General features: G+C 43.4%; 10 protein-coding genes across 10 annotated transcripts; 5 read left to right on the forward strand and 5 right to left on the reverse strand.

The window, feature by feature from the left end:
• Window positions 1-81: 81 nt before the first annotated feature.
• Window positions 82-2,202, reverse strand: FA14DRAFT_134594 (uncharacterized protein). Its single transcript, XM_025496987.1, has 3 exons — window positions 1,278-2,202; window positions 431-704; window positions 82-376 (listed from the first exon to the last, which is right to left on the reverse strand). The coding sequence occupies exons 1-3, from the start codon at window positions 2,173-2,175 to the stop codon at window positions 175-177; spliced, it is 1,374 nt and encodes a 457-aa protein (XP_025356360.1). The 5' UTR covers window positions 2,176-2,202; the 3' UTR covers window positions 82-174.
• A 6,139-nt stretch (window positions 2,203-8,341) lies between these two features.
• FA14DRAFT_116127 (kinase-like protein) lies at window positions 8,342-9,406 on the forward strand (the record flags this gene model as incomplete). Its single annotated transcript, XM_025496155.1, has 1 exon — window positions 8,342-9,406. A coding segment is annotated over one exon (1,065 nt), but the record flags the coding sequence as incomplete, so codon positions are not given.
• A 576-nt stretch (window positions 9,407-9,982) lies between these two features.
• Window positions 9,983-11,562, reverse strand: FA14DRAFT_160955 (putative RVB2-RUVB-like protein). Its single transcript, XM_025498904.1, has one exon. It carries the CDS (start codon window positions 11,519-11,521, stop codon window positions 10,052-10,054), a length of 1,470 nt encoding a protein of 489 aa, XP_025356362.1. The 5' UTR covers window positions 11,522-11,562; the 3' UTR covers window positions 9,983-10,051.
• A 416-nt stretch (window positions 11,563-11,978) lies between these two features.
• FA14DRAFT_179426 (uncharacterized protein) lies at window positions 11,979-12,770 on the forward strand (the record flags this gene model as incomplete). The annotated part of the gene is made up of 1 exon (XM_025500919.1): window positions 11,979-12,770. One exon carries the CDS (start codon window positions 11,979-11,981, stop codon window positions 12,768-12,770), a length of 792 nt encoding a protein of 263 aa, XP_025356363.1.
• Window positions 12,741-13,217, reverse strand: FA14DRAFT_189981 (uncharacterized protein; the record flags this gene model as incomplete). Its single annotated transcript, XM_025501767.1, has 2 exons — window positions 12,741-12,871; window positions 12,944-13,217. The coding sequence occupies 2 exons, from the start codon at window positions 13,215-13,217 to the stop codon at window positions 12,822-12,824; spliced, it is 324 nt and encodes a 107-aa protein (XP_025356364.1). The 3' UTR covers window positions 12,741-12,821.
• A 220-nt stretch (window positions 13,218-13,437) lies between these two features.
• FA14DRAFT_160956 (uncharacterized protein) lies at window positions 13,438-15,927 on the forward strand. The gene has a single exon (XM_025498905.1). It carries the CDS (start codon window positions 13,511-13,513, stop codon window positions 15,800-15,802), a length of 2,292 nt encoding a protein of 763 aa, XP_025356365.1. The 5' UTR covers window positions 13,438-13,510; the 3' UTR covers window positions 15,803-15,927.
• FA14DRAFT_160957 (uncharacterized protein) lies at window positions 15,788-17,412 on the reverse strand. The gene has a single exon (XM_025498906.1). The coding sequence runs from the start codon at window positions 17,366-17,368 to the stop codon at window positions 15,995-15,997; it is 1,374 nt and encodes a 457-aa protein (XP_025356366.1). The 5' UTR covers window positions 17,369-17,412; the 3' UTR covers window positions 15,788-15,994.
• A 280-nt stretch (window positions 17,413-17,692) lies between these two features.
• FA14DRAFT_160958 (TRAUB-domain-containing protein) lies at window positions 17,693-19,732 on the forward strand. The gene has a single exon (XM_025498907.1). It carries the CDS (start codon window positions 17,741-17,743, stop codon window positions 19,499-19,501), a length of 1,761 nt encoding a protein of 586 aa, XP_025356367.1. The 5' UTR covers window positions 17,693-17,740; the 3' UTR covers window positions 19,502-19,732.
• Window positions 19,528-21,366, reverse strand: FA14DRAFT_51436 (uncharacterized protein). The gene has a single exon (XM_025502448.1). The coding sequence runs from the start codon at window positions 21,020-21,022 to the stop codon at window positions 19,643-19,645; it is 1,380 nt and encodes a 459-aa protein (XP_025356368.1). The 5' UTR covers window positions 21,023-21,366; the 3' UTR covers window positions 19,528-19,642.
• Window positions 21,367-21,395: 29 nt separating this feature from the next.
• Window positions 21,396-23,341, forward strand: FA14DRAFT_167904 (Pkinase-domain-containing protein). The gene is made up of 6 exons (XM_025500116.1): window positions 21,396-21,746; window positions 21,838-22,003; window positions 22,075-22,201; window positions 22,267-22,601; window positions 22,670-22,848; window positions 22,913-23,341. The coding sequence occupies exons 1-6, from the start codon at window positions 21,710-21,712 to the stop codon at window positions 22,960-22,962; spliced, it is 894 nt and encodes a 297-aa protein (XP_025356369.1). The 5' UTR covers window positions 21,396-21,709; the 3' UTR covers window positions 22,963-23,341.
• Window positions 23,342-25,042: the final 1,701 nt, after the last annotated feature.

The following is a 25,042-nucleotide window of genomic DNA, read 5'->3' on the forward strand; positions in this document are numbered from 1 at the left end:
TAAAGAAGAGAGGAAGGCAATCGGGAAAGCTGATAATTTTCGGCGTAGGCTCGTGCGAGTTTAGCCTCTGCATTTATTCTCCGCACTTTAAATGTCGTTATCATGACTGTGAAATCTTACGCGCTAGAAAAGTCATGCTATAAAGATTATAAGTTTGATCTTCTATGAATTAAATCATGACATCTCTAATAATTTATCAATCGCCTGTTGAACATCTCCATCACATCCTTCCAACACAAGCCTACAGACGCTAGAATCCGTTTCGGCAAATATGCTTTTCAAAGTTTCCACCCCCGCATCAATATGAGCACGATCAATTTGAGCAACTTGTCGTTGTTGATCGCCTTCTTCTTCTTGTGCTTGTAATCTTTTTAGTCTTTGATGTGTATTTTGAAAATATTGTTGATCAATCGTATTCTCTCCACTAGACAGCGGCAAAGCAGATGCTTGTGTTTGAGGTGTTTGCAGGATGTTCGCCTCACTCAAGAAGCTGGGTAAAAAATTGCTGAAATCCGATCGTTTGGATCGATTTGGAGCAGGCGCATTTGTTGCACTTGATTGTTGTGATTCTTGTACAGTTCGGTGATCTTCTCCGAATTCACTTCCATCATCTGTTGGTGTACGAACGCCTCCTGCTCCATCTAAAAGGTAAGGATCTGTACTACCCTGTCGATTGGGCATATTGGGCGTATGAGGTGATCGTGCTTCGAATGAACGTGCCAATCGTTCAGACAAAGGAGCGTTCATTTGGCCGGGCGTTTGTCCAGGCACGTTCAAAGGCGCAAATCTTCCTTGACGCAACTCTTCTGATTGTGGTGTTGGTGGTTCAGAATCTGCATCAGCTCGCATTGCACGACTCCAAGAGCCGAAATTCAAAGATGGCGTGCTAACGTTTCTGGTTTCTTTCGGTCGGGCTAGAGATCCAGACACATTTTGATTTTGAAGGCCAGTAGATGGTGTAGCAGATCGGACGACTTGTGCTTGTTGACTTTGCACTTCATCAGCTCCAAATAAGTTCCACATTCGTGCTCGAGCTGAACTGTTAGGCGCTGATCCTGGATTTGAATCCGGTGTATCCCTTCCACTTCCCGGACCAAAAGAAGAACTGGAAGATGGTCTGGGTCCATCCAAACCATCTTGAAAGAGTCTACCCAGAGCATTCATTGATCCTCCGAAACTAGCACCGATTCCAAGTCTAGCTGCTTCACCTGTCCTTTGAATGAAAGCTCTTGTATCTTTGGCCAATGCCGCCGCTCCTGCAGAAATAGGTACCGTACGTGCACCATCTTCACCATCCGACCCAGAGCCTTGTGGGGTCATTTGTACGGATGCTGGCGAGCTAGATGTATCTCCAGCCTCTAATTTGCCAGTATCAAATTGTACAGGAGTGAATGGTTCTGCAGATTCAGGTTGAGCACTCATTTTCTGTACTGCATCCTCTACGTTCTCTTCGAATTCCTTTTGTGTGATATTACTTAGCGAGGTGTAATCCATCGTTTCAATGAACGCAATTGCTCCCATCAAACTTGACAAATAATATCCCGATTCACTTGACAATCGTTCAGGATTACGGAATCGGCTGATGTATTCCACATTCGAGATCAGATTATCAGGATTTGCTCGCAAGACGACAAAGATCAGGATTGGAACGAAATTGTCTGCATTTTCTTGCGTGGACAAATGACGAATCAAACCAAAAATCACCTTGCAGCAGTTCAGGATGCAGATCACTTTGTCTCTTGGAGCCTTGTAATGGTTGATCTTGAGCAATTCCTGGATAGCGAAATCCACAAATCCTTTAGAGTGATCACCAACAGGAACGTCCAGATGAGTCTCATCAATCCAGCCGAATAGACGAATTCGTTGCTTCAACACACGATCTCTTTCTAGATCGTCTGTTTGTACGCTCCAACGACCTTCTCTTTTGATTGCTGGGCTGAATGTGTAGTTGTATAGCCTATTCATGATAAGCTTTTCCATCGCTTCAGTTGCATTTTCGAATTCTGTGCTGGAAACATTTGACCAAACTTCACATTCCCGCATTCGTAACGAGATGAAATCCAAAAAATCAAGAATCAATTTTGTTTGATCGGCAACCCGATAAGGCTTTTTGGTGAATCCTTTGATGAAACTACGAACGTATTCGCCTACCGGGCCAGCACTTCGATGTCTCATTTGATCCAAAAATCGATTAAAGTCAAAAGGTTTCTCTTCACTGGCAGGCGTGGTCGGAGGCGGTCCTTTGCCTATCCGTATTCCTGTAGTCTTTTTCTCTGGAGTTTTTTGACTGCTTGTCGAGCTTTGTGGTGGTGCATTGTCGGCTGTATTGTTTGCCGATGCCACATCGATCGCCTCTGGTGCCGCTTTGCTGTTATTTGCCGATGAATCCTGAAGCGTTGAGACTCCAAAAGCTCTTGCAACCTTTGCAACTTCGTCCTCGTTTGTAGCATGAGATGGAGGTGATTCTTTCTCTTTGATCGGCGGAGGAGGTGCAGGTAAATCTCGTTCTTCCTTTGTCCAGCAGGTAGGGCTGGCTACAGCTTCTTCTGCCGCCAAGTCTTCAGTAGGCTCTTTTTGTTCAGCTTCCTGGCTCTTGCTTGCTTCTTCCTTGACAGAGCTTGAAGGAAGGGCTTGCGTTTCCGCTCCTTCTTCTGCGACGCTTCCCTCTTTGAGTTGCGTCACATCAGACTCGACTTTCTCCTGTGCTGAATCAAGGCTGGCTTCTGTTTTCTCTACCTCTTTACTTTCTGGTGCAGTGCTGGCAAGGCTCTCTTTTGCTGTCTCACTAGAATCAGCTTTGACTGCTTCAGTGGGTTGTTTGTCTTCTTCTTCCTCATTCCTTGCTTCCGGTCGAAGCTCCTCGATACTTTTCTTTACACCTTGTTCATTGTCTGTCTCGGGGGAAGATTCCTTTTCCTGTGCTATTGATTCATGTTGTTCTGTTTGTGCTATTATTCCTTCTGTTCCTGTCAAAGTGATTTCTGTTTTATCATTGTCTAGCAGTGATTGATCTTCGATTTTTGTTTCTTTCTTTTCTTCTACTTTTTCGCTATCGCTCATTGTGACCTTTTGAGGAATAGTCCAAAGAGAGGATATAAAATACAAGCCTTCGCTCTATCCTTTGTGTGCGTGCTGATGGCAAGCAAGAAGCCTATTTTTGGAGCTAATCGGCAACAAGACAGACATTCAAGGCGTGCTTAGGCTTCTCGAATCAAGCTCGCACTGGGCACACTAACGAGTACTACTACTCTGCGCTGTGCTGGTGTTAAGCCTGCACACATGTGTTGGTTTCAATTATGGACAACAACGGAATGAACGCGTCTAAAAGGGGGGAAACAACACACACATGAGGATTCCTGTTAATAGCGTCAAAATAATAAACTCGGATCCCTTTCTAGATTATAGAATCATCTATTGAACAATTATTACTCATTATAAGATCTGAATTAAGAGCCAATATACAGTAAGAAAGGACTATCAAAGCACTGCTGAAAACCCACTTGATGGCATGATCTTTCTTCATTTTGCATCATATTCATAAAGTGCGGCGCAAATATTTGTATATTTCCCCGCTTCAAGGCTGATGATGGGCAGGCAACAGCCGCGCTTTATTTCGGTAAAGAAAAGTGTGACTTTTTTTTGTATTGGCTATGATCACAATTTTAGTGTTTGTATGTTTGTGTGTGTGTGATACACGCTTAATTGCATTAAACGTGGCTCGAGAGAATATTCCAAGAAAAAGAAAAACAGTGATAAAATGCCTATGCAAAGGTAATTGTAACATAAAACATACACGCACACGCACAGGGACAATGGACTTTCTCTAACCAAACCGTCTTCAACATTCCTATCTCGGCCTTCATCATCATCTTCCATTTTCCATTCATTCCGACGGAAGCTTGGAGGTGGAAGACATACAAGGTGAGATCATCTTGTCAGTTCTTGCGTCGAATAAAAACAATTCATGCACCAACAGGAAAGAAATCGGTAACCTTGCAACACATCTATCGGATCACGCGATCAATCGCGACAAGACCAGAAAGTATCACAACGACCTCATATTGAAAAACATCTCGACCCATTTTCATCATCAAATTACAGTCCGACCATCTATCCAGTCAAGTACAAGTGCAAGAATCCAATCTGACACTATACTCTACAACACGCATGTCACCACGCTCTGTCTCAAACAAGTCGTAAAGCTCGACAATATCCGGTCATCTGAACCGTTTGGAAGGTACTAAAGACGGATATCACAAACATGCCGCCTGTTGCAAGACCATCTTTGGGCGGTAACTCGTCATTGGCTACCTTGCAACGCGCATACGGAGAAATGCAAGAGCTAGAAGCTTCAACACAAGATTCTTCTATCTCTTATGCTTCATCGTCCAATGCTTCAAGACAGGCCTACGATGCTCAGAATAAATCGGCAAACATGCAAAAGTCTTCTTCTGCACCTCAACCTACCTACCAGCAACAATTTCAGCAATATCGAGAAGCAACTTCAAGTCCGGCTTTTTCAATTGATGCAGTGAGCGAATCTGAAGATGATGTGATTAGTTCAATGATGAGAGCTAGCAACAGTAGAGCTCCAAATCGATCGCCACGGATAGGAGATTTGACCTGGTCAAATGAAGAAACTGGACCTTTTGATGTTTCAAACCATCCAATTGAGCATACAGCATCGCAAAGTTCTAATCGACTTCAAGTAACTGGACGGGACATACCCAATGCAAACGGTTCTATCATGAGAGTCGGAAGCTTTGACTTAAACTCAGCAATAGCCGATCTACTGCAAGAAGACGAGAACAGAAGACAAACGAGAAGAGATGCAGGGATGGAATCTGCTACGCCAGAAACTTTATCAAGATTGAGCAGTCCTGAGTATCCAGATCCTGTCGTTCGGGGAAAGAATGCAACTCAAACTGCATTCTCCTTGTCTCATCAACCTTCGACTCCTCAAGCTTCGAGCACACGTACGAAGCGAAGTGCCAGTGGAACAACAACAAATGAAGAAATGAACGAACAAAACATGGCAACACCAAGACGCACTCGAAATGGCAGTGCATCTGGTGCAAAATTGGCAGGCAACACTCCGCGTATGTCATCTTCTACATCTACGCAAAGTGTTCGTCATGTCAAACGAGGCTCAACAGCTAGTATTGGTCAATCTCTTTTGCGTGGATCTTTACCGCTAGGGGCAGCAGAGGATTACGAAGGTCGCTTAGCAGGTGCAGATGATGATGCTGCAGCAGAAGCTTTGAGGAAACTGGACGGTATCAGTACGCCAAGAAGCCATTCAAACAGTATAGGAAGCAATAAGACTGCGCGTGATCCCTCCCATAGTCCTCGCTCAAGTCGACAAATTTCTAGGCCAGGAAGTGCGGGACATCGTACTTCTGGCAATGTGAGTCGCGGAACGTCACCGTCTATTCGAAGTGTGGCAACAAACATGGCAGCATCCTCTGGTCTTCCATCTGGAACACCTCGTGCTGCACCGGATGATTCAAATTCCCGCTCGAGTAATTCACGCAGAGCGAGTCGTACAGTTGCTTCGCCATCATTACATGGTGTAGAAAGCCCAAAGCGAACATCTTTATCCAGCCCTCGTGCCAGGAGAAGTCAATTGCCTCCTCTTCCAACCACTTCTGCTGCCTTGCCGCTTGGACTTTCCACCCCTCCTGCTAATTCTGCCCCTTTACCAGCTCAAGTTGCATCCTATACCCCAGCTTCGAGCAATCAGTCAGCTCTCAACAACAAGCGTGCGTCAGGCACATCGGTTGCATCAACCAATTCGACAGCAGCACCTAGAACATCAACGTCTACAAGAAGCAAGCGTGGTAGCGACGTTTCTTTGCCCGCCGAATTGGTCCAATCGGGCTCCAGTAACGCTGGTTTGGGACTCGCCACGACAATGTTGGACGATGGAGGTGTGGGTGGACAGAGTACACTGGATGTACCACCTGTGCCGCCATTGCCTAAGGCTTGGGAATCGTCGCGTTCGATCAACAATATCTCTTCAGAAATTTCGACAACCGATCAATCGCCTAGTATGTTGAGTCAATCAATCGTATCGCAAAATTCAGTGGACAGTGCTGCAGGATCAGATTCCGTCGTGTCACCTTTTTCGGGCGCTCAAGTGAAGAGCAGTTCACAATCGACCAAAAGTCCTTCGCTGAAATGGAGTTTAGCAAACTTTGGTCAATCTTTAACGTCGAAGAAAAGCGAAGAAAGGTTGGCCGTTCGATCTACTGCTGGTGACTCTTCTAACAGACGTACAAGTTTGGGATCTGGCAGATCATCTTTGCGACCCGAGCGTAGGGTCTCACAGCCTGTCTCGGATGATAAGACGATAAAGACTGACACAAGTACATCAATGACAGCAAACAGTTCATCTTCTTCGTTGCTTGCATCTACCCCTGCCAGCATGTCTGCCCCACGTATGAGTACGGAACATTCCATTCGATCTCCCTCGAGCACTGCTAGCCCAAAGACACGCAGAACACCATCCTTCTTCCGGAAACGGTCAAGTGAAATACCCTCTGATGAGGCAAAACGTGGAAAGAAGAGCCCATCGCTGCGTAACCAAGAGCGACCTTCTAGCCAGAGTGCTCATAGCACTACAGGTGATGGATCTGGTGATGTACCTTATACTAATGGTGCTACCAGGTCTGAAGCAACGACTCCTTCAGGAAGATCTTCACGTAAATCTATTCTGGGATTGGGAAGCCTGCTACGCAGTGCTTCAAAGAGAAATCTTGATTCGATGCCAACATCTGCCCCAGCTCATTTGATCGCCAAGAGTCAGCAACAACAAGATCAGGATGTACAACAAGCTGGCAATAGTGTGGTGATTGCTGATGAATCAACGTCGTCCGTAGAACAATCAAAATCAGCCAAGACACCATCAAAGTCTGGCCCATTGAACACAATGCGACGTGCAAGCTTGATCGGCAGAAAGCGCGGCAAAACACTTTCATCTGCAAATGAACCTGAACAGCCTACACCTGCTCAAACTTTGCCCCCTATGCAAATGCCACCGTTGAACGATATGCAATTATCGCCACCGCGTAGAAAGGATGCTCCTAGCATGACAAGAGACGGTACCTCGAATGATTCGATCACAGCTAGGCGTAGACTTGCAAATTCTAGCTCTACTGGAGATCTTGCCTCTGCTCGTGAAAAGAGTAACGCTCCTTCTTTGCCAACGATTAATGCTTCTCCTTCCACTGTGACCTCGACTCATCTACCTGAAGAAGGATCTCAAGTGGAAAAGAGAACAGTAAGTGGTGGCTTGATGGGCTTTCCTAATTCTCCAGCAGAGCCTGCTGTGCCTGCCAGTCGTATACCGCGTGCATCAAAACGACAATCACTGGCTGCAAGTCAATCTTCTTCGGTGGTGCGTAGACTGAGCGGTGTGACAAACTCAAATTTAGCATCAAGCAAGACTTCTACTTCTTTGGCATCGCATCTTGGTATCTCGAACAATAATGCGGGTACGAACATGGATCTAACGAACGATTCAACCTTGAGTCAGGATACTGCATTGCCTAATCTCGCCAACAATTCCTCATCTACATTGGTGTCCATTTTGACAGCTTATACGAATGCAAAGACGCCAGCAGAAGTTGAAGTTGTACTGAGAAGAGCAAAAGTTGCAAGCTATTCTTCAACAATTCCACCAAGGGAAAAGGATGTTTTGGTCAGTCTGATCGCTCGACAAGAAGAGAAGCGGAGACAATCGCAAAATGGTGGTGGAGGTGGTGATGCTGTTGTGAGCGGAACAAATATACCCTCTACGCCTCAAAGCCAGCGCACAATGAAAGATCAAGAAAAGACACCAACATCAGCACGAATCTCAAAAGATGCTCTCAGTGCTTCTGTAGGTCCACCTTCCCACATTGCCCCATTCAGTACATCTGCATCATCAAATACTCTGACCGCTTCGGTCCCTGCAAGAAGAGCCCGTGTTTCGATGACAGCCATTTCAAACAGTTCGAAAGCTGCACGTGAAGCAACTCTGGCACAACAGCAACATCAAACAAGCTCTCGTCTTTCCACGCCTTCTTCTGCTCGTGCAAGTCCAGCATTGACAGAGACCGTTCTGGGACGTTCTACGACTAGTACTATTAGTCCAACTCCTACTGCCTTGTCCACAGTCGATGATGAAGAGCGTGAAGGGGACGAAGAGATTGAAGCGTACATTCGCAGAAGACATGCCAGAAAGGTTGCGCAAGGTGCACGTTTGGCTGATTTGGAGAAATTGTTGGAATTCCCAGAAGATGAGAAACCGTCCAAATCCTATTCTTATCGTCAAGCTGAAGCACTTTGGGGTGATAAGTTGACCAATCCTGAATTGGAGGAAATTCGTAGTTTCAAAGAAATCTATTTCGTTGGACAAAATGTGGACAAGAACAGCAGAATTCCAAGCGATGGATCAACAACTCAAAATGGTGGATATGATGACGAGCGTGGAGATTATCTGGTGATCAATCATGATCATTTGGCATACCGATACGAAGTGATGAGCTTATTGGGACGTGGAAGTTTCGGACAAGTATTACAGTGCAAAGATCACAAGACGGGTAAATATGTGGCGATCAAATTGATCCGTAACAAGAGACGCTTCCATCATCAAGCTTTGGTAGAAGTGAAAATTTTGGAGAATCTGTGTAAATGGGATCCAAATGAAGAGTTCAACGTGATTCGCATTCAAGACAGCTTTTACTTCCGTAATCATTTGTGCATTTCGATGGAGTTGTTATCGATCAATTTGTACGAATTGATCAAAGCAAATAGCTTTGCTGGTTTCAGTACAAAATTGATCAGAAGGGTTACCAGTCAAGTCTTACTCAGCTTGAGTCTTTTGCGACGCAACAGGGTCGTTCACTGTGATTTAAAGCCGGAAAATATCTTGCTTATGCATCCACGTCGAAGCGCAATCAAGGTCATTGATTTTGGTAGCAGTTGCTTTGAACACGAAAAGGTTTACACATACATTCAATCAAGATTCTATCGTTCTCCTGAAGTCATTCTGGGTATGAATTACCACACGGCAATCGACATCTGGAGTTTGGGTTGCATCATCGCAGAGCTTTACTCAGGGTACCCGCTGTTCCCGGGAGAGAATGAGCAAGAACAATTGGCATGCATTATGGAGATCCTAGGCGTGCCCGACAGGTATCTGATCGATAGAAGTTCACGCAAAAAGCTCTTCTTTGATTCCACTGGAGCACCACGTCCGGTTGTGAACAGTAAAGGAAAGAGAAGAAGACCGGCAACGAAATCGTTGAGATCTGCTTTGAATTGCGATGATGAACTTTTCTTGGACTTTTTGGCCAAATGTTTACACTGGGATCCCGAAAGAAGAATCAAACCTGATGCAGCATTGAGACATCCATGGATCAAACGCACTGTTTCTAGACATGAACCTTATACGGGCACAACACGAAGAGTGTCTACGTTGCACAGCAGCAATGGAACCAGTAGCGTGACGAATACACCCAGAAGATCATTGGCTGCCTCCAATACGACGGCTTCTTTGAGTAGTGCTGCGATGGGTGGTCAAAGTGGTAAACAGATGAATAGCGGGAGTGGAATGTCAATCTCTACCTCTACACCCAAATTGACAAATATCTCTGCAGCCAGTGCAGCACGTAATGGTGAAAGAAGGATGAGCTTACGATCATCGGTGAACAATACGACAAGCAACACTGCCACAAATGATACGGTCAAACATACGCCTTTGAGAGCCAGTCAAAGAAACCAACAGCCTGTTCAGTGAGGGAATATTCAGATGATCCACCGGATTCGCCCAAACAAGCGGTAAAAACAATTTTTGAGGCATGCCTCTTTCTTCAGCACTCCCCTTTCTAATTCTCTTCATACGGCATGACGACATTTATACCTTTCTCCTTCTAATGTTTTTGAATTTTTTACTTATACAAGACTTATTATACCGCATCAACTCTTTATACTCACTTGTTGTTTGACATCAATCACATTTTCATTTACTACAATACAATCTCATTTCAATATTTAGAAGAAAACATCAACCCAAGGTGACGCCTTCCATTGAATTGCTTGTTCCGTTGGTAGGAACGGATGAGGAGATAATGGGAGCAGCGGCTGCAATGGGAGCAGAATCGACGGTATAATCCTCTTCGGCAAGGTATTGAGCTCCATGTTCGGCTAGGTATTGTGTACTTCTCTTTTCGTCAACAAAGAGACCATAACATCTTTTGATATCCTGTACACCGATTGCGTCCACTTTTCGCCTTCGTGCTGCAAAGCTTGATGTTGTGATCAATTGAAGTGCATAACGTAAAGATGTTTCTCCTCCGATTCTTGTCAAAACATCCAAAGCTTCTGCTTCAATGGAAACTTCCTCTTCCTGTGCTCGCAATTCCAGGATTGCTTTGATATCTGACATCTCGTATGGCTGCGTACGAACGATCAAAAGTCTATCCAAAAGATCGATTGGCAATCCATGTGGGCTTCTATAACGTGTTCCACGAATACGTGTGATTCCGCGATTACTTGCCATGATTACCAAAGGTGCCATCTCACTTTCCAAAGCACGATTGATGAAACTGAAGCATTCGATATCCAACATGTGAATTTCGTCAATGAATAAAACACCCGGAACAATCTCTGCTTTTCCTTCTTCGCGCCATTCTCCGACTTTGGAATTGATTTGATCACGTAATTCAGGTTTGATTTCTCCAGTATCACCAGCGAACAAAGCAAGGAAGCCTTGAGTTCTGCTATTGATCACATCGATTTCGTGTAGGCTGACTGTATGTGTGACTTCTTTGCGTTGCTGTAATTCACCTTCGGGACAGGCTACAAATCGTGTGTCGCTACCCATAGCATCGTAATCGCGTGCTCTGGTAAATGAGCGTCCCAATTTGGTAATCCTTCCTGATGCTTTATCTATACTGATCACATCTCCTGCTGAAATCTTTTCCTTGCTTAGCGAATCGATCATCTTGTTTCCCAAATCGTAGATTGTTTCCATGTCCGTTGTCTTGACTGTTAATTTACCAGTCTTTGTTGCTCCTGTTAGACTGCGATCGATCTGTACTTCAACAACTTCACCTTCGATCACTTCTTTCTCTTCCTTGATTCTTACTCCGATACTTTTTCTGAATGCTTGTGTCAATGCTTCTGTCTTTGACATCTCTAAACTAAACACCTCTGAAGAAGACAGCATGGTGAACGGTACGTCAGGCCCCAAAGCTTGTGACATACCCATTGCGATTGCTGTTTTACCAGTACTTGGAGGACCAGCGATCAAGATTGCACGACCTGCAATCTTTCCTTCTTGTACCATCTTTACAATCACTCCTGCTGCTTTTCTGGCTGCTTGTTGACCAACCATTCCTTGTGAAGTTGGACGTGCATTTAATGTTTCATCGAGCCCTAACCCTTTCACATGGGAGTGTGATCCAATCCTCTCCAGCATTTGTAGAGTTGTGGCCGACTCTTTACTAGCCGTTGCTGTGATATTGGCAGCCATCTTGATCAACTGTATGATAAGGGCGTAAGGTGGTTGTCGAGAAGAAACGCGATGGATGGTGTGAGAGGATAAACTTCTTGCTTACGTACGCGCGTTGATCGGCCGAAAAAGTATCAACCAGCTTACGCGTAGCTAGGCTCCATGAATGCAGCCTACATTACCTATCACGGTCATTGTCATAAAACTCATCAAAGATCCTTTCTGTTGGGTTAGGTACTTAAGAAAAGTAGTGGGGGCACAAGTATAATAGAAATGAGAAAAGTGCAAACAGTCATGACATAAATCGACTAGAATGGCAGTCATTTGCAGCGAGATAACATTTCGTGATTTTCGCTTTTCACAATTTCATTTTAATCTTATCCTAATATTCATTTTTAATTCCTTTGCTGGTCAAACGGAAGGTCCACCATTACACCAATCATTTCCTAGAAGGGAGTAACAATTAAGCAAACAAACAATGTCTAGATCACAGGCAAGACCGGAGCTACCCGCTATTCCTTGCGTGCGAGGACGTAATAATGCTGCTCAGCTGCTTCGAAAGAATGCATATCAAGAATTATATCGACAAGATAGCTTGTTATCTTCCTCATCATACGCATCTAATTCATCATGGCAAAGTCAATCACACAACGAGCCTCACATTATGCTGCCATCAGCCTTGCCATATCTTGCTAATGGTGGAGGAAGATTGCAAGGATTTGAAAGTTCAAGAAATTCGTGGCAATCGTATATGGACTCAACTGAATGGGAGGAAGACTACAACAAAGGGGCATTCTTTACCACTTTGGCGCAACAGCACATCTTGCCAAGCTCACCTACAAAGATCAGCAGACATCAAAGAGAAGATGAAATATATGAAAGTGATCACTCATCAGCGTTGGAATGCGGCAGCGAAGTAAGTTCCGCGTTGAGCGGCTATACAGATTGCAACAAGGATGATGTTGCCATATGGAAAAAGCTAGAGAAAGCACTGGATACGCGATTCAGCTCGAAGAACCAAAATACCAACCCTCGATCAGAACAAATCCCTTCGTCTTTGCAACCTGGTTCACCCCTTCCTATGCAATATCCTAAACCAAAGAATGCGCCTGGCAGATTCAGTGAACCTCCAAAAGTTCCCATTCCACCTAAAATCGCACAAAGGCCAAGCACTTTAATTTATCAATATCAAAGAGTTACTGCAGCCGGATCTGCAGCAAAGCATAGAAGGATTTATAGTGGCGGACAACACAAAGAACAATTTATGTAACTTCATACTTATTCCAAATATACATCTAGTGCTGCAAAGTGCATCATACATCTAGTTGCCTTGTTGGTTACTACCGACACCGCTGCCAGTTTCAGGGCAGGCTATAGAAGGTAAAAAGAATACAAGTATCAGTATACCATCATATCGCAAGCCTTGAACGCGCATTTACTCACCTTTATCAGCAGCAGAGCTGAATTTGTTGATCAGATCTTGATCGTTACCACCTTGAGCTTTGAAATCATCATAAGCTTTTTTGATGTTATCGGCGGCATCACCTTTCAAATCGATACCGCTCTTTTTCCATTCATCCGAATTGAGTAAATTACCAATTTGTTCTTGTGTTGCACCTTGTGCTAATTGAGCATGTCCACCCAAGATACCTGCTGCATTTGAGGCTGCATCCATCAAGTTACCTTGTTGATTGTTGTTTGAGTTGTTGTCTGACATTCTGAATTAAGATTCTCTTACTTAAAGATGATGGTTGTAAATGATGTTGTTTGTCCACCATTTGTAGGTGAATAGAGTAAGATCCTTCAACCCTCTATGCATGCTTTACCATACCTGTTGATGTGGAGGAAAATACGCTAAAAGAATCTAACGCAATTGACGCGTATAAAATGCAAAGCTTACCTTAACTTAAATGCAAGTTCTCCCTTTCTTCTTTTTGCAATGAAAAGATTGACAATAAGAAGAAGGATTCTTATTAATCATCAACCAATCACCATAAAGGAGGGTGGACAATGGTCAAAGCAGATCAAGATGAACGTCAAGTATGGCAAACGAAATTGCAAGACGAATTCTCACCTGAAATTGATTCTTCTTTGATTGCTGCATTGGTATATGAACCAGGTCAAACGTTTGATGATATATATGCACTCTTATCAGGTTTGAAATCAGAAGTGCCTGATGGGGCATACGGTACCGACAGCCATGTTGATGATGGAGATACCGAGACAGGCTCATCAAGTACGGCAATTGACATGGAAAACGTTCAGAGAGCATTGGACGAATGGAAATTAGTCGATAAAGAAAGTATAGACCCAGATAATCTACGAATGACTGATGAGGAAGACCATGGAACAGAGGAAGATGTTTCAGAAGAGAAACGCGAGGCAATTAGACTTGGAACTGCTGCTGGTGAAGACAAGATTGCGATCGAAGAAGTGGCTGCCGAACAAACTGATATCATAGATGAGCAATGGTCACCTACCACATCAACAAACAGTTCGCTAGCGTTCCTCATTCATGCATTTCCAACCCGAACACCAGCATATTTGCAAGAGATTCTTCTGGACGAAGGCGAAAATGTGACCAGAGCAGTTGATACTTTGATGACAAGGGAATTAGTAGAAAGCGGAGCGCTTGACGAAGAGACATATGCAGAAGTAAAGGATTCTCATGATCAGAAAACCGGCTTTGCTTCAAGAATGGCCGATGATGACGAAACGCTGTACAAAGGGACAGGGCTAAAGAAGAAGACAAAGAAAGATCGTCAACGTAAAAAAGCCCAAGAAGCAGAAAAGCATGCATTTGACGGCGTGTCTTCTGCTTCTCGTTCAGGCACACTGGCAATGCAAAAAGTCAATCTGACTGATGTGCGTAAAGGAGCTCCAGATCGAATTAGACTAGGGCAGAGGCTGAATGGTAAGAAGGAAAACGTCAAAGCTGAGGAAACAGATGCGGAAATGGCCGCAAGAATAGCAAAGGAAGAGAGAATTGCTGCTGGTCTCTCTCCGGAAACGGGTGACGATGGAGATGATGAGGCTGAAAGCATCCGTGATAATGATTGGCTTTTCTCTTCCTCTGTGTTGGAGCAACTAAGCCTGCTTCTCGACTATCCGTCTCACAAAGTCAAGGGCGTACACGCTTCATGTCATATGAACTTGCGTGCAACTCTACATAGACTCATCAATACACGGTGTCAGGAATTCACTTCGATGGATCAATTAGATTTACACAATGAGCAGCCTATCGGTACATGCAGGATAATCACAGATAATTTGTGTACCCTGTTACCAGCTAAACCAAGATCAGAAGTCGAAAAGCTACTGTATGCTACCGTCGGAAGGGAAGATGCAGTGTTGGATTTGGCGCAATTGTCCGAGAGGATAGAATCGACAGCTGTTGGCGAACGGACTGATATCTTGGATCCGATGAAACATGAGAGAACATCGCAAGTTCAAGCACCAACGCTCTCTCAGCAAATCGGTCAGAATAAAGGTCATTTTGATTGGGTAGGCGGTGATACCCCTCTTTTCAATGCTGCCAAATCCGCAACGCCATATGCTTCTATCGCACAAAGAGGGTCGAGTGAACCTAAAAGTGATGCACGTCAGTTCGCCTTGCAGAGATTACGTGAAGGTGCTTCTGCGGTTACTTTTCCACTCAATTCAGCACAAGCTTCTGGTCAGATTGGTGATACATTCGTTGAACCTGAATCATCAGGACCATCTTCTCAGAGAGCCGAGACTGCGTCTGAAGCACGAAGATTAGCACAAGAATATACGGCAATTTCACAAGATTATAGAATTAGAAGACAAGAAGCATTGGCAAAAGCGGCAAGATCGTATCGATCTACACATAATACAGCCATAAGCAAAGGTCCAATGCGTGGAGCGGCGGCTTGGGTGTATGCTGAAGAAGCAAGAAGATTAGATGCAAAAGCTCGTGCTTTTGCATTACAAGCTTCTCAAGCAACCGTTCGTGCGAGAATGTTATCGAACAGAAGTACAAACCTTTACTCATCACCTCTTCAAAGTAGCGGTGAAGATGGTGGTGATTTGGTGGATTTGCACGGATTGACCGTTCATGATAGTTTGACAATCACTCGTCAAGCTTTAGATGCTTGGTACCCAAAAACAGTCTCTTCGTCCAGATCTGCTCCTTTACACATCGTCACAGGTGTTGGTCGACATAGCAAGGGTCAAGTGGCTCTCATTCGACCGGCAGTCTTGGCAATGTTGCAACGTGAACGTTGGAACACACGTGAACCACAACAAGGTCACATCCTCGTCCTTGGCAAGAGCCGATAAATTATAGAAGTTTCGTCATCCTCATTGTTTATATGTAGATCTAGTCATCCCATACACATACCCAAATGCTGTTCAATAGTCTGCTGATGATATGATTGAATCTGTAAAACATGTTAGTGAGTATATATATATATGTGTCATGGGGTATCATTTATTGAATAAGAGATTCGTGAAAATAAGTTTTGTGTCATTTCATGCTTTCGTCGCTGCCAATCTGTCCAAGACTGGATCTTTGACTGGCTTTAATAATTCTTGTGCCCGATTATGTGCTTCATCCAATGTTCGTTGGAATTTGTCTAGATGTCCTTGAGTCCATTCACGTATATCGTCAGGCCTTTTATGAGCGGCATCATTGGATAGATTACCGGATTCCCAAGATGCGATCCATGATTGACTTTGCTCGATAGATCTGATTTCTTGTTGCCAATTCGTCAGCACAGTACGGATATTTCGGATCCTTCTTTGCGCATCGCCCATAGAAGCATGTGCTATCTGGCTGTGTTCATGTATAGCGCCCAAAGAGACGATCAAGTCACTGGTACTTTGCTGTAAACCGATCAGATTCTGGAACGTTGTAGGTACTCTTCCTTTAGCGGTATCGTCTGCCAAGCTCAAATCAGCAAATGTTTGCGATGGCGATACTGCAGTTAAAGCACTATCATCTCCATCATCACTCATTATACTATCATCGCGAGGGTGATTTCTTCTATTGATACTCGCTGCTGCTGCTGCCGTAACTCCGAGAGGATCCCTTTCTTCCGGTAAGATTGTAACTTCTGCTCCAGGATTTTCGCTTATCTCCTCCGACTCGGCCAAAGCGATCAAATATTCACCTCCTTCCTCGAATGCTCTGCGTAAGATACGATCGTATTCTTGCAATTCACGAACTTGTCCTTCACGTAGCTGTGTGTGATCACGCAATTGACGTACAATTCCAGCAGCTGTCTTTTCGATTGATGCAGTGTCATCTATCCCTGCTACGCCAGATGTGATCGAGTTGGAAGATGTAGATGATGGTAATGTGGTATTTGCTGTTGTGGTGCCTGTATCTGCGACCTTTCTTAATTTATGCAAAAAGGCATCTGTTTGTCGAATCGAGTCTCCTAGAATTTCTGAGGACACCAGATAATGTTCTTGATCTTTTCTTGCCCTTGCTTCATCGTCTATTGAATCAGTTGATGTTGGATGACGCGGATCTTCATCATTTGAATTTGAATCGTTCACTTCATCGGCGAGTGAAACGCCATTTGTTCGCTGTCTATGGCCACCTAGCTCATCTGCTAGACTAAAGCCAGCATCATTATTCAATGATGCTCGATTATCCTCTTCATCACTTGATACATTTCCTCCCATTGCTGCCGCTCTCCCTCTTCTTGCAAAAGGTGCTCTCCTTCTCGTACGTGCTGGTGAACTTTCTACAGAAGATGAAGCCCTGTCATCATATCCATCTTCTTCTTCTTCTTCCATATCCATTGACATTGGCATACCTACCCCACGTTGTCCTTGTGACATACTCAAATCATTGAAAGCTGGATCTAAATCCAACTCATCTGCTAAAGTTGTCATGACGACAAAAGAGTGTGGGGCAGGGATAAATGATGGTGTTGCAGTAAAAGTTGTTACTCTCTCTCTCATTTGTGCCTCAATTTAAAGCGCACAACGTACGACCCCTTGATTGCATTGAATGAGTCCAACACTTTTAAAGCGCTGTGTAATAATGTCCTTACTAGTATAGTCAAATTAAGACTCAGACACGCAAGCACGGCTTAGCGCCTATTTCATCATTTACAGCATAACGCGTAAGAACTTAATGAAGCTTTCATGCAGTCTATCACGTGTACAGATAATTTTTGGATTTTTAGAAATTTGACCAGAACTCCAAACATACATGCTCATTCTAACACCTTTTGATCTTTACCATAAGGACAGCAAATCAAAATGCCGGCAAGAACATCATCTCTTGCCGCTGAATTGGCTGAGCTTGGAAATGCGACTCCATATGATGATGGATTGGATAGCGATCCAGAAGCATTAGATGCCGGAAAACGTCAAGGAGAGGATGATGACGAAGAAGAAGATGAAGAAGATTTAGCAAGAAATCATGCCAGGCATAATATGGTACACGTTGAACCATCAAAAATGCGTAAACAAGCAAACTTTATCGAATCAATGGATGATGAAACTATGAACAAATATCAAGGTGTTAAAGCTACAAGGAAGGAAATGATGGGAGAGGATGATGAAAGCGAAGATGAAGAAGAAGATCAAAGTGATCTGGATGATGAGGAGCTCGGGAGCGATGAGCTTGAAGGGACAGAAGACGAGGATCTCGACGATAGCGAGGAGGACGATGATGAGGAGGATGAAAGCATGGACGAGTCCACAGGTGACATGTCGGAAAGCGAAGGAGACGGATCTCTCGAACCGAAAGCCACAGGGAAGAAGTTGAGATTTGCTGAAGACGTTGATGACAAAAGACAGACACCAAAAGAGAACGGCAAAAAGAGCGCAGCACAGAGCGATGCAACTCTTCTGGCGGAACTGAAGCAAAGGTCAAGCGAAGATGCTGCCAGAGGAAGAGATGCAAGAAAACAGATTGATGCCTGGGGAAAATTGCTTGGAACTCGTATTCGTGCACAAAAGGTCGTTCGATCTGCCGGAAGGATCTCAACAAAGGCTATGGCAAGTTACATCTCAGATTTAGAAAAGGATGGAGAAGAAAGGTCGGCTTTAGAAGATTCGTTGGATGCACTCGATCAACTTAGCTCTCACTTATTCAAAGCACAACAATCTATCTTGAGCTCCTATGCCTCGACATCTGAAACTGGAAGCACATTAGAAGCATTGGCAGAGCTGCAAGGTGAAATCGAAAAGCAAATTCGTCCAAACTCTCGAAAACGGAAAGTGGAAGACGATGACCATTTGAACGACCAAATCGCTCTTTTAATGAGAATGCACGAAGATGTATATTCTCCTATGTGGAAAGACGTTCTGTCAAAATGGTCTTGGCGTACATCAAATGCAACGATGGAAGATAAGAGAAAAGCAAAGAGCAAATTTGACAGTTCAAGTGCAGTAGGTAGCAGCAATGGTCTCAAAGCTATCGAACAGAGCGCCGAAGAACAGATCCAACGTGGAATGACGGGTGAGGCATTTGAAAGACTACGAAAGCGTACTCGTGTTTGGCGTGGAACAGATAATGAAAGCAGAATCGATGTTGATGACCAAGAAGGAAGCGATGATGAAGAGGATGACAGCACGAATAACGCCGCAAATGCAGAGAATGCGGACGTATTTGATGATTCAGACTTTTATGCTGCTCTATTACGAGAATTGATCGATAATAAAGGCGGCTTATCAACAACAGATGCAGAAGGATCAGCAGCTTCAGCATCATGGGCACAAGCAGCAAAAAGAGCAGCAAAGAAGCATCGTGTGGTAGATCGAAATGCATCAAAAGGTAGACGATTACGTTTTGACGTTCATGAAAAAGTACAAAGCTTTATGCCACCCATCCCCTCGGAAACTTGGAGTGTGGAACAAATCGATCGTTTGATGCGACAGTTGCGTAACACTTATGGCAACGGCAAGGTTGCTTCTGCAGATGGAGAGGAAGGGGTCGGAAACCATGCTGATGAAGATGAAGATGTTAAAGCACCTGCAGAAGTAGCATTGGATGGTCTCAGACTTTTCGGATGAGCACATCTTCCCTGTACACTAGTTGTTCATTCAAATTTGATGTATTTGTATAAGGTATCACAATTGTTCTGAGAAGGTTTCGCATTGTATGAAAATGAGTTAAAGTAGTGAAACGATACCGTCGATGTAGTGACCAAAGCGTCACTCACTTGGGCTTCTGCCGTTCAAGTATTGGTATAAACGAGAATATTGTCGTACTTCTGGCGTATCCATAATGTTATTGTCCGGACCGAGATAATGATTGATCAAAAGGTGACCAGAATTTTGCCAACGGGCAAACAATCTTCCACTGAAAACTTGTCCTGCGGCTGAAAGGATATTAACCTGAGAACGAGGCTCGATTGTGCTCAATGTGGTACCATCTTTTCCGCTTTCACTGGTAAGAGCTGTAGACACTAACAAATCGTCAAGTCTATTGTTGGTTGCAATCTTGAACTGGTTATCGTCAAAGTGTAAGATTGAACAAGTGCCCTTGACACTCTTTCGATAGGATAAGCCCTTCTTTTGATCTTCCGTCGTGAATAAAAGAACACCAAATTGACTGATTGGATCTTTTCCGTTGGCAAAATGTTCCACATATCGAATCGTTGGTTGACCTACAGCATTGAGTGGATTGTTGAAATGATTTGAAGCGTCTGCAAATGTGTAAACTTCTAACTTATCCAATAAGGAACGTGAAATTGTGGAAAGCAAAAGATCAACGATCAAGCTTGCAATTATACCACCTTGAGAATGACAGAGCAAAACAACTTTTTTGGTATTATCCGCTTCTAATGCTGCACGTAATTCAACATATCCGTTTCGAATATCTCTTGTATAATACGAAAAGTCTCGCTGGATAACGCATTCGAAAACATCCAAAATTGGGCCTGCTGTCCTGTTAAAGATTCCAGTTATTGGTCTTTGAAAGATCTTTTCCAAAAATCGCAAATCTGTAACGATGCCAGATCGCGAGGTTGAAATACCATTGATGAAAAACCATGCATGATTATTGAACGTGTTTGGATATTCGTTTGCTGTATTTGTGGAAGATGAACGATCTCTTCCTGTTTTTGTTTTTGCCCTCTTTTGTACACTGGCCAGAGCCTGTCCTCGCAAGGTAGAACGATTAACGGGAACATGTACGATCGTATCGCCTTGGATCCATTGAAAGGGGAACAAGAGTGCAGATGCAACAGCGAACGGAGTAATCCCACCAACAAGGATACCCAAAAGTCCCAAAGGAATAAGCAGGACCAATGAGTAAACGGTCAAAAATACTTGAAACAATAAACCTGTTGGAGTTATATCTTGAAAAATACTACCGAAAGAACGTAAAGGTAAGAAAACATTATAAATCTTTGGAATTACCAATGTAAAGAATAACCAAACATCCGAAGCGAAAAGCATTAAAGGCGATTTACCAATCACACCAGGAGTAAGGTTTGGATTGGCAGTGATATCATTTGTTGATCCTTTTGGTTTTTTGAGTGTATGTTGTTTAGCCTGAGCGGCAGCCGTTGAAGTGTAAGACGGCGCCATTATTTATAAAGATTGTTGTTGGCGTAAATGAGGCTGGTAGGGATGAAGGATTACGAGCAATTCATTTCATATTTTTCATTTGTGATTTGAGTTGTATTATGATGAAAGCATTTACAAAGGGAGGATAAATGTCATTTCGGCTTTACTCCTGTTCCCGCAATGGAATCGGAAACATGTTTGTTCCATAAGGTTTACTCCACACTTCCCTCAAATCCAAATCCGCCGAACATATCATCAGTTAACTGTAAGCAGCCGTACCTTGAAGCATGCCGAATAATGTACATTTTACGCGTTTTTCACTACAAACAACAACTAACACTTCCTATATGCCAATTAAGGGCGGGCAAACAACATAAGGCATGATGAAACGCGTAGGCGCGTTTAAATAAATAATAACACACCCCCGTTTTTCATTCTGGCTCTGCGTTTGTGTGTTCAACTCTTTCTTGTTTCCCGTGCACACACTCTCAGGGCCAGTGAAGTGTTGGTCTTTTGGCTGAAATGGAATTTTCATTGAGTTGACACTGTGCGCCTGCAACATTGCCAGTACTTGACTAAAGCACTGTTGTACGTCTTGCAAAACAAACTCATTTCTTTCAATACTATCAACATCACCACAACGACGACGACAATTGGTGAAGGAAAGAGAGAAAGACTACATTCAATTTCTGAACACACAATCACAAGATGGAGAACTATCAAAAACTAGAAAAGATTGGTGAAGGTAAGATCACCAAATGACAGAATCATCGTCTTATTACGGCATTTGACTGAAAACAACATTTCCCACTTGCCTTCCTCTTCACCCATTACAGGAACATATGGTGTCGTATACAAGGCAAAAGATCTCACACCTGCTGGAAATGGACGAATTGTTGCTCTAAAGAAAATTCGTCTAGAGGCTGAAGATGAAGGTGTACCAAGTACAGCAATTCGCGAAATCAGTCTCTTGAAAGAGCTAAGAGATGACTATATCGTTCGGTAAGTTGCGATTGCACAAGCAAGCTCACAATAAAAGAGATCCTAACACACCCCATCCCCGTATTCCACAGCCTATTCGACATTATCCATCAAGAGTCAAAATTATACCTCGTCTTTGAATTCCTCGACCTGGATTTGAAGAAATACATGGACAACGTGTCAAACAAGCCTGATGGATTGGGACCAGAGATCGTCCGAGTGAGTGTGATCGTATCATTCTTGGTGTTTACCGTATGCTCATGCTCTTCCATTTTTACCTGCAGAAATTCACCTATCAACTGATTCGCGGAATCTACTTCTGCCACACACACAGAATCTTACATCGCGACTTGAAACCGCAAAATCTACTGATCGACAAGGAAGGCAACCTGAAATTAGCAGACTTTGGTCTAGCAAGAGCATTTGGTATTCCTCTACGTACATACACACACGAAGTTGTTACATTGTGGTATCGTGCACCTGAAGTCTTATTAGGATCTCGTCATTACAGCACAGCGATTGATATGTGGAGCGTTGGATGTATTTTCGCAGAGATGGCAATGCGTAGTCCTCTATTTCCAGGTGATTCGGAAATTGACGAAATCTTCCGCATCTTCCGGTGAGTATTTGGCATGACAATGAAATGCAAGAAGAACTTCAGCTTACCATTATCTATCCACACAACAGTGTTCTCGGAACGCCAACGGATGAGGATTGGCCTGGTGTTAAATCGCTGCCAGATTACAAATCATCTTTCCCACAATGGAACGGAACGCCTCTCGACAGAGCTGTGCCCACTTTGGACGAGAGCGGAATCGATTTGTTGAAGAGCATGCTAATCTATGATCCAGCAGGACGGATAAGCGGTGAGTGAGAATGTGCATCCGTGTAGAGTAATCAAACTGACAATAGTTCTCCCAACTTCTTCAGCCAAACGCTGTTTAGGTCATGATTACTTTCAATCGGCAGCCGTGCATTAACATTGCTCTGGCGGAAGCACAATAATATCTTTGACAGGTATTTTTCCTGTTTGGTCTCTCTGACAACTTTACTCAGACCGGAAATGAATATAATGTATTTTTCTGATCCCCTCCTTAGCAGATCGAAATGTCAAAGTAACAGATCAGTTGTATACCGATCTGTCTTTGTCTATTTGATCTACATGTTTCTTTCTGCAATTTCTCACATGCATGTAGCTGACTTGCATTTCCTGATTCTTTCGGGAACACCTCAGCTTTCCATTCTTTATACACCTCTCATTTTCCAATCTTCTCGGCTTCTTTTCCCATGTAGCGCACTATATATAGCAATCTATCTTGTTCGTGTCAAATTTAATAGAGATGTCTATCTATCCTGAATTGCTAGCAATGAAAGTGTGAATGCAATATCCTTTGCCTACGATCGTCTTCTCTACATATACAGATGCGTACACATACTTCTGCCGATGCATGCAATGTACATCCAAAAATAGTCTATTGCAAGCCATTTGATTGACGTCAGATAGAAGCAAGCAAGCAAACATGTCACATAAAAAAGTTCAATTCAGGTCCGCAAGAAGGAGGGACACAAGTCGGAGTTGTAAATGGAAAGTTACAACTCCGACGGATTTGTAACAGTAAGCGCCCGTTGTATGTGTGGACTAGCGTTAGAGTTTTTTAGGCATAAAAGATTTTACAGAAAAAGAATTACTCGATTTGAAATATCATGCATCTTGTATCATTTTATCAATTCGCATAATATGTTTACCCGTTTTACCCACCTTTCTTACCTATGAATATCTATTTTCTTTTTTTCTTCTTTAGCTTCGAATGATCGGCATACATGGGAAGATTATGATCGACTATCTGTACCTTTTAGGCTTCTTTATATAAATCTGTAATTGATCGGAAATGCATTAGTTCAGCTATCAACATCTGACGATCAAAGCATTTTATCCGAATCAAATTCGGTCAATAATCAACAGAACTTTTTTCTTCAGTCTGTGCAATTGATGTCTGCTTGGCCGCTTTCCCCCCTTAAAAGTTCAACGGGCCAAAATGATGAATGGGCGGGCGCAGCGCCGACGATACGCAGCCACAGAAGATAATGAAATTGAATTAGAGAAGAGCAGCTCTTAACGCGTGCGCAGCGCCGGCCAGCATAAAGTGTAGGGTAGGGTAACAACAATAGCGTAAATCAAAGAAGAAAGAGGGTTTTATTTATTTATTTCTCTTATAATGTAAGAGAGGGGGAAAAAGAGATCTTCAGGGAAAAAGAAAAAAAGGGTTTTTTTGCTCTCTTCCTCTCTCTGTGCGTGTGTGTGTGTGTGTGTATTATTCCAGAATCATGCATGGCTTGCATGAATGTCAATGTGCACGGCCGTGATTAGCATAATTTACGGAAATTAAAGAAAACAAGACTGTTTTCGTGCTTTAAAAATGTGAATTTTCAAAAAGGGAATTCCGAAGCTGAACAAAAAAAAAACAAAAGAGGGACACGCAGAGTACTACTGCAACTGTATGTCAGATCAGCGGAAAGAAATGGTAAATCCTCACTCTTGCCTCTCTGTTAATTGTCGGGATCCTTGCTCTTCCTTTTGATCATTTATACCTTTGTCATTCAATTCGGACAATTATCCGTGCTTGCTTCAAACCTGCTCTCTTGCTCAATCTTCAAGAAAGGAAGTCTTATCTGGTAGACTCTCTTCAATCACTGCAATTCCCATTCAGAAATCCCTTCAATTTTGACGCCATACATTTCTTTTACTTTCCTTTCGGAGTCAAAATCATCATCACCCGGTGACAAAAACGCCGTTTCCGCCGCAGGAACGTGACCAATTGACATTTAAACGGATCCTGCCGTTATTTATCATTGCCTTCGCACAACGGCTTGTTTATTACGCCTCGCTCGGATCTCTTACTCATTTACGGAAAAAAAGTATACCTTTGTGGGTGAGGGGCACTCTCCATTTCAAATTAAAAAGTCTTATTGGTCTCGAGCCTCTTTTTTGCAAGGTCACTCTTCAACAAAACTCACTGATCTCAATACCCCGCTCTCCTCATTCAATTGAGACATTCATCA

This window comes from Meira miltonrushii, assembly GCF_003144205.1.
Source record: "Meira miltonrushii strain MCA 3882 unplaced genomic scaffold FA14scaffold_2, whole genome shotgun sequence".
Classification (NCBI taxonomy): domain Eukaryota; kingdom Fungi; phylum Basidiomycota; class Exobasidiomycetes; order Exobasidiales; family Brachybasidiaceae; genus Meira; species Meira miltonrushii.

Coding starts and splice junctions, on each gene's coding strand:
- FA14DRAFT_160958 (XM_025498907.1), top strand. CDS start 17,741: ATGCCGGCAAGAACATCATCTCTTGCCGCTGAATTGGCTGAGCTTGGA.
- FA14DRAFT_160957 (XM_025498906.1), bottom strand. CDS start 17,368: ATGACAACTTTAGCAGATGAGTTGGATTTAGATCCAGCTTTCAATGAT.
- FA14DRAFT_160955 (XM_025498904.1), bottom strand. CDS start 11,521: ATGGCTGCCAATATCACAGCAACGGCTAGTAAAGAGTCGGCCACAACT.
- FA14DRAFT_160956 (XM_025498905.1), top strand. CDS start 13,511: ATGGTCAAAGCAGATCAAGATGAACGTCAAGTATGGCAAACGAAATTG.
- FA14DRAFT_134594 (XM_025496987.1), bottom strand. CDS start 2,175: ATGAGACATCGAAGTGCTGGCCCGGTAGGCGAATACGTTCGTAGTTTC. Junction 705..1,277: donor GGATGGTGAAGATGGTGCAC/GTACGGTACCTA, acceptor GTTCATTCGAAG/CACGATCACCTCATACGCCC. Junction 377..430: donor CAAGCATCTGCTTTGCCGCT/GTCTAGTGGAGA, acceptor TACACATCAAAG/ACTAAAAAGATTACAAGCAC.
- FA14DRAFT_51436 (XM_025502448.1), bottom strand. CDS start 21,022: ATGGCGCCGTCTTACACTTCAACGGCTGCCGCTCAGGCTAAACAACAT.
- FA14DRAFT_167904 (XM_025500116.1), top strand. CDS start 21,710: ATGGAGAACTATCAAAAACTAGAAAAGATTGGTGAAG. Junction 21,747..21,837: donor ACTAGAAAAGATTGGTGAAG/GTAAGATCACCA, acceptor CACCCATTACAG/GAACATATGGTGTCGTATAC. Junction 22,849..22,912: donor TCCAGCAGGACGGATAAGCG/GTGAGTGAGAAT, acceptor CAACTTCTTCAG/CCAAACGCTGTTTAGGTCAT.